The sequence below is a fragment of the Zingiber officinale genome, chromosome 6A (genome assembly GCF_018446385.1).
Source record: "Zingiber officinale cultivar Zhangliang chromosome 6A, Zo_v1.1, whole genome shotgun sequence".
NCBI classification, from domain to species: domain Eukaryota; kingdom Viridiplantae; phylum Streptophyta; class Magnoliopsida; order Zingiberales; family Zingiberaceae; genus Zingiber; species Zingiber officinale.
In genome coordinates, this window is record NC_055997.1 from 120,734,206 (window position 1) to 120,740,996 (window position 6,791).

Below are 6,791 nucleotides of genomic sequence, written 5' to 3' on the forward strand. Positions count from 1 at the left end.
CTTCATTTATTTTATTTTATTATTATTATTTTTTTTTGATGTTGTCGTGTCCTATTCACTGCACTGTTTAATTTTACCTTTTACCATGGAATATTCTCATGTCATCCTTCGATGAACAACATCACCTCCTTTTTCCATTATAAGTTGTGGACACCTCTGATTTCTTTTTTTTTTTTTTTAAAAAATAAAAATAAAATAAAACTAGTTCAAGAGGTATTTTAGTTAAATTTAAAATTAGAATCCCTAAAATAAATCTATTTTTAAAAATAAATATTAATTTTTTCTCTCATCTTAGTATGCCCAGGATGTTTAATATTTATAGTTCCATGAGGCTGAGACCTCTGCAACATTTTCTACCATAAATGATGCACGGTTTCGGGTTTTGAGAAGCTATAATTTTGACTCCGGAATTACAAAATTTTTGATATATCAAATCAAAATTTATTCAGAGATTTATATCAAATCTGGAGCATAATTTATATAAAGTTAGAAGCCAACCTCCAAAATAAGGAAAAAACCTTCTACCTAGCTAATATGAAAAAACAAAAGAGAAAAAAAAAAAAGCAGAGTTGTGGACCACACCGATTTAGATCCCCTCTAATTCCATCCATATAAGTATGGATATCTCTCTCCATTATCCACCCCCTTTGCATTATTACTTTCCTTCCTTTTGCATTACTTTCCTTCCTCGCCTCTTCTTTTCTTCCCCGGCTCCTTTAATTTCCCCCCTTATTATTATCCCCACTACTTTTCCGTTACCTTTGTTTCGATTCTTCCTTTACCATTTTGGACCTTCACTGCCTTTGTCCCCTACCATTAATCCTACAATAATGTGCATATACAATAACATTTACATGTATATAAATAGCTAGCTATAAAAGGAAGCCACAAGAGTTGTGTATCGATCACTTCCACTACTGCCATATGGAGAGAGACAGGCAGGCCCTCGAGATAGCCGTCGCGGCGACGGATTCGGCGGTGCACAAGGTGGAGGCGCCGCCGCCCACGACCTCGCTGGAGAAGATGAAGACCCGAGTGAAGGAGACCTTCTTCCCCGACGACCCCTTCCGCCACTTCAAGGGGCAGCCGCCGAGGAGGAAGTGCGTGCTCGGCTTGCGGTACCTCTTCCCCGTCCTCGACTGGCTTCCCTACTACAACCTCTCCTTCTTCAAGTCCGATCTCATCGCCGGGCTCACCATCGCTAGCCTCGCCATCCCCCAGGCATGCATGCATGCACACGACCATAACACACATATGTATATATATAAAAAAAAATTAACACGTTAATTATTTTATATGTACAGGGAATAAGCTACGCAAAGCTTGCAAATTTGCCTCCCATCATCGGTCTGTGTAAGTTTCAGCAATCCGAACTCTGTTCATTAATGTTAATGAAGCCATACACTCTATTAATTTAATTCAATGCGTGTATGAAAAATGGTTAGATACGAGCTTCGTGCCGCCTCTGGTGTACTCGGTGCTGGGGAGCTCCAGGGATCTGGCAGTGGGACCGGTGTCGATAGCGTCTCTCATAATGGGGGCCATGCTGAGGCAGGCAGTGAACCCTAACACCGACCCGAACCTCTTCCTTCAGCTGGCCTTCACTGCCACCTTGTTCGCCGGCGTCTTTCAAGCCTCTCTTGGCATTCTAAGGTACGTATACGATATATTATATATGTATCTACAATTCATAATTAAATGTTACTCCTCGCGACAGATTAGGGTTCATCATCGACTTCCTGTCCAAGGCGACTCTGGTTGGGTTCATGGCCGGAGCAGCCATTATCGTGTCTCTGCAGCAGCTTAAGAACCTCTTGGGCATCGTCCATTTCACCAAGGAGATGTCGGTGGTTCCAGTCATGGCGTCTGTCTTTCACAACGTCAATGAGGTTAATTACTATTTTTTTTTTTAATTATGACATGGTACCTTAGAAAATTAATGATCAGTTTGTTGTTGGTGGTGGTGTGAGAGCATGCAGTGGTCATGGCAGACGGTGGCGATGGGGATCGCCTTCTTGGGGTTTCTGCTGGTGGCGAGATACGTCGTATGTTTTCAGAAACTCTAAAATCATTATAATTTTCTTTCCGGTGATGGAATTGATACTTCTTGTCTGCATGCGCGAAGTCAGCTAATAAATGTCTGCATCACAATAAATTATTACCAACAGAGTTTTAATTTTACAAGTTTTGTCCAAACACGTAGGGATAATTTTGACTGAAGTTAAATTAAATTTGATAGTACTTAATTATTTAAAAATATCGATTGAAGTATATTGCCAGATAAAGAATTCAACTTTATTATAAATATTTTTCCCTTAATCCGAGTCATTTATGTTCTCTAAATTTAAAAGAGCTTTTCTTTCCGAAAGAAAAAGGGATATATAAAGGGAAAAGAGATAAATGGGCATTTCAGAGAAAATATAATCTAGGAAAACTTCGTTTTTTTTATAGTTTTTTCTAAAAACAAAAAAACAGTCCAAATTAGATTAAAAAAAGAATTACTTTTGACTTAGCCTCTTCCTCTGATTATCAATGATTGATCTCTATTTTTTTCATATATGCAGGGAATGAAAAGACCAAAGCTATTTTGGCTGTCAGTCGGATCGCCGTTGGCGTCTGTCATAATTTCCACCCTCATCGTCTTCCTCGTCAAAGCTCAAAATCATGGAATCAGCATCGTCAGTGCTGCTCCCTGGTGCAAAATTCTCTCTGTTTCTTAATAACTCTGCAATCACGCTAGCTCTCACTTTGCAGATCGGGAATCTGAAATGCGGATTGAACAGTCCATCTTGGAACAAACTAGTCTTTGACAAAGCCTACTTGAGCGTCGTGATCAAAACAGGACTTACCACCGGGATCATCTCTCTCACTGTAAGCTCTCACTGATCTTCCAGTTTAATTAATTGCTTTCTCAGACGAGAGATCGATATATCGACATCATGAGTCACTGCTCTCGTTAATTCAGGAAGGGATCGCCAGTGGAAGAACTTTTGCTGCGCTCCGAGGTTACCAAGTGGACGGAAACAAGGAAATGATGGCCATAGGGCTGATGAACGTTGTGGGATCTTGCACTTCATGCTACGTATCTACTGGTAATTAATTCTCGAATCAATCGAGCAGAGGCTAGAGCGATCGACTTGCTCGACCTATTCATTCGGTTATATTATTCAACGATCTTCTGTTCAATTCAGGGGCCTTCTCGCGTTCGGCGGTGAACCACAACGCCGGTTGCAAGACCGCAATGTCGAACATAGTGATGGCGCTGACCGTGATGATCACGCTCCTCTTCCTCATGCCGCTGTTTGCTTACACCCCCAACGTCGTGCTCGCTTCCATCATAATCGCCGCAGTCATTGGCCTCGTCGACGTGCCCACTGCCTTCCAAATATGGAAACTCGACAAGGTCGACTTTGTCGTCTGCCTATCGTCGTTTCTCGGAGTGATCTTCATCTCGGTCCAGGAAGGGCTTGCCATCGCGGTAGTGAATTAATAGTGATAGAACTCGAAGCCTCAAAATTGATGCTTAATTAATGTGCATATCTAACAGATGTCTTGAAATGCTCGTGTAGGTCGGTTTATCGATCTTTCGAATCCTTCTCCAGACCACAAGGCCCAAAATTGTTGAGCTTGGGAACATCTTAGGAACGAACATATACAGAGACATACATCAGTATAGAGATGCTAAGGGAGTTGCTGGGTTCCTCATCCTTGCCATTGAAGCTCCCATTAATTTCTCGAACACCACATATCTCAAGGAAAGGTAGCTAGCTAGGTTCTATACACTTTTGATTGATTGAAGAAGATGAGTTTTCCAACTTCTTCTTTTCGTATAGGATGACAAGATGGATCGAAGAAGAGAAGAGCATGAACGAAAAGGAACTGGATCTTCAATATGTAATCCTCGATTTGTCTGGTGTGCCTACAGTAGATACGAGTGGAATCTCCTTTCTTATTGACCTGAAGAAGACAGCATCAAAATTTGATCTTGAGGTATTATATTAATTATCAGAATTCAGTTTATTGGAGTGATGACAATTTGATCATATATATATAAAATGACTGTTTGATTTGAGTGTAGCTCATTTTCATAAACCCTTTGGGAGAAGTCATGGAGAAACTGCAGAGGGCGAACAAAATGCAAGGGTTCCTTGGAGTGAACTCCCTCTACTTGACGATTCATGAGGCTGTGTTTTCATGTACATCGTTCCTTGCAGAAAGGAAATTGTGATGGCCAAGTTTCATCTCCATTAGTCAGTCATCTTGTAAATGGTAAGAAATGCTTTGTAATAGAAGACTTTGGTCATGCGTTTTCTTTAAAAAGTTTAATGCAATCTATAACGATGGTAGTTTTTCTTTTCGTTTCTTTTATTTTCTTTTTATCAGTTCAAATCTATTTGTATTGGCTTGATAAATTGTGGTGTTAAGGATTCACTGAAAATCCCATACAAGTCTATCAAAGAAGAATGCAAGTGTATATATTGGATCGAGAATAATTTGGGCGCCCCCAAAGGAACCCCTAGTTCCGTCCCTAATTAAGACAATAACGTAGTTTCTATAGAATCTTGGGAAAGATAGGTACTTTATGTTGGCGCAATCAATCTTAGGTCAAGGTTGACCAAATTCGGATTAACTCGATTTGAATTTCAATATTTGATCAATATATTAGTAAAATATCAAAAGGCCAATAGAGAATTGACACGAGAAGTCAAGTAGGTCAAAATTGACCACATATTAGACGATATCGGAAGTCCAGCGTGGCATTAGCATGAGACGAGAAAAGCAGGTGGGTCACTCTTGATCAAACACCTAGTGATCAAAAAACCAATAGGAAGTTGGCACGAAGACGAGAAGTCTAAGTGGATCACAGTTGATTGGACATTTAACGATCAGAAGTCTAACATGGAGTTGACATAAGAAGAAGAAAATTCAAGTGGATCAGAGTTGACTAAACACTTGATGATAAAAAATCCAACAGGTAGTTGGCAAGAGAAAAATTTAAATGGGTCATAGTTGACCGGACACTTGACAATCGGAAGTCCGGCAAGGAGTTGACATAAGATGTAAGTCCTGACAGGTCAAGGTTAATTGAATGATAGACATGCAATAAGGAAGTTCTGATAGAACAAACTTCTGAAGGTTATAACTTTTGATTCGAATATCAGAATGAAATATTTTTTGGTGTAAAACAGAGCTTGTTCAGAAATCTATATTTTTACCTGGTCAATCAATTGCTAGCTTGGCCAATTGATTGATAGTTTATTTCCTGCGAACAAAATGTGTCCGAATCGATTAGCTTGATTGACTAAAAGCAATCAATCAATTGGTGAGTCCCATTAATCAATTAAAAAGTAAAAAAATAATCGTTCTGCAGGTTTAAACGGTCGGATACACCAATTGATTGGTGAAGTTTACCAATCGATTGATAGGTAGAAATCAGCCTGAATGCAACCCTATAAAAGAGGGTTTCATGAAGATTTGAAAGGTTGATTCTTAAGAATTTGGAGATGAAGTGCGGTTGCATTTCATTCCACTAAGAGACAATCCAAAGCAACTAAAGAGGAAGCAAAGTAAGGTTTTTATTATAAAGTAGTTTTCGCTTTCATTTTATTTGTATTTTTGTTTCTTGTTGTATTATTGTGTTCATGTAAGAACAAGATTGTAAAAGACTTCTCTACCTCCGAAAGGTATCTAAAATGGAGGTGTTTATAGTAGAGAGAGATCACTAATCCAATTGGATTAGTCATCTAAGAGGCAGATATCAAGTAAAATTTTAGAGTTGTACATGTGACATCAAGTTTGATTCAAGTTTCCACTGCACATTCAAATGACAAGCATGAAATTAAGACAAGAAGTGATCAGAGTTATTCACCCATCTCTAGCATGCGCTTGTTAGAATACTCTGGGAGCTAGAGGGGGTTGATTATCTTTAATCGCTTTGTTAATGATTTGTTGTAGCGAAAAAATTCACAGCAATGCTAACACCTGAATTTACTTGGTATCCACCTTCTTGAGGTGACTATTCAAGGATCCACACAGTGCACACACTCCACTATGAAAATCACTCATTCTCAAAAATAATCTGGAGGTGAAGAAATCTCGTACAAGTTCACATACAAGAATACAATGAAAACAAGATGTAAAAACACAATACAAATGAAAACATTACTTTCTTGATCTCTTGTTGCTTGCAGATGCCTCTTGTAGACTCGAAAATGCATTACCACTTCTCTCGAATCTTCCAAGACTTGGAAGAGTGGAGAAGAAGAGTTATTGATTTGAATCCTTCAAACGCCTTATATCCCGTGGATTAGGATTCTCAATCGATTGACATTACCTCTAATCGATAACCACATCAGAGCCAAGCAAATCCAACTGTCCAAACCTCGCAACAATTTTTATTCTTCTCTCAATCGATTAGTCAATTGATTACGAGGCTTCTTAATCGATCACCAAATCAATTTAGAAGCCCTCTATTCACTCGCAACTTCTCCCAATCAATCACATGATCGATTCATGTGGCCCAATCAATCACCTGATTGAATCAGAATTACACTGCTTGTCACAAGCTTCTCCCAATCAATTAGACACTTTCCCAATCAATTGAGCACAGTAAAACTGTGCTTCACGAAAAAATCCCACTTCAATCGATTATCTAATCGATTTTAAAGGGCTGAATTGATTAGCCAATCGATTCAACGCCTCTCAGTTCTTCGCAAAATTTATCTCAATCGATTGGCTTCTGACTGAATTGATTACCCGATCAATTAGCCGTGCCTCCTCACAACAACACT

General features: G+C 39.1%; 1 protein-coding gene across 1 annotated transcript; it reads left to right on the plus strand.

The window, feature by feature from the left end:
* Positions 1 to 892: 892 nt before the first annotated feature.
* On the plus strand, positions 893 to 4,357 carry LOC121997790 (probable sulfate transporter 3.3). The gene is made up of 12 exons (XM_042552419.1): positions 893 to 1,221; positions 1,305 to 1,353; positions 1,446 to 1,653; positions 1,718 to 1,889; positions 1,980 to 2,045; positions 2,565 to 2,678; positions 2,755 to 2,871; positions 2,966 to 3,092; positions 3,192 to 3,478; positions 3,570 to 3,760; positions 3,834 to 3,990; positions 4,079 to 4,357. Exons 1-12 carry the CDS (start codon positions 925 to 927, stop codon positions 4,226 to 4,228), a joined length of 1,935 nt encoding a protein of 644 aa, XP_042408353.1. The 5' UTR covers positions 893 to 924; the 3' UTR covers positions 4,229 to 4,357.
* Positions 4,358 to 6,791: the final 2,434 nt, after the last annotated feature.

Coding starts and splice junctions, on each gene's coding strand:
- LOC121997790 (XM_042552419.1), top strand. CDS start 925: ATGGAGAGAGACAGGCAGGCCCTCGAGATAGCCGTCGCGGCGACGGAT. Junction 2,872..2,965: donor CCGGGATCATCTCTCTCACT/GTAAGCTCTCAC, acceptor TCGTTAATTCAG/GAAGGGATCGCCAGTGGAAG. Junction 3,991..4,078: donor CATCAAAATTTGATCTTGAG/GTATTATATTAA, acceptor ATTTGAGTGTAG/CTCATTTTCATAAACCCTTT.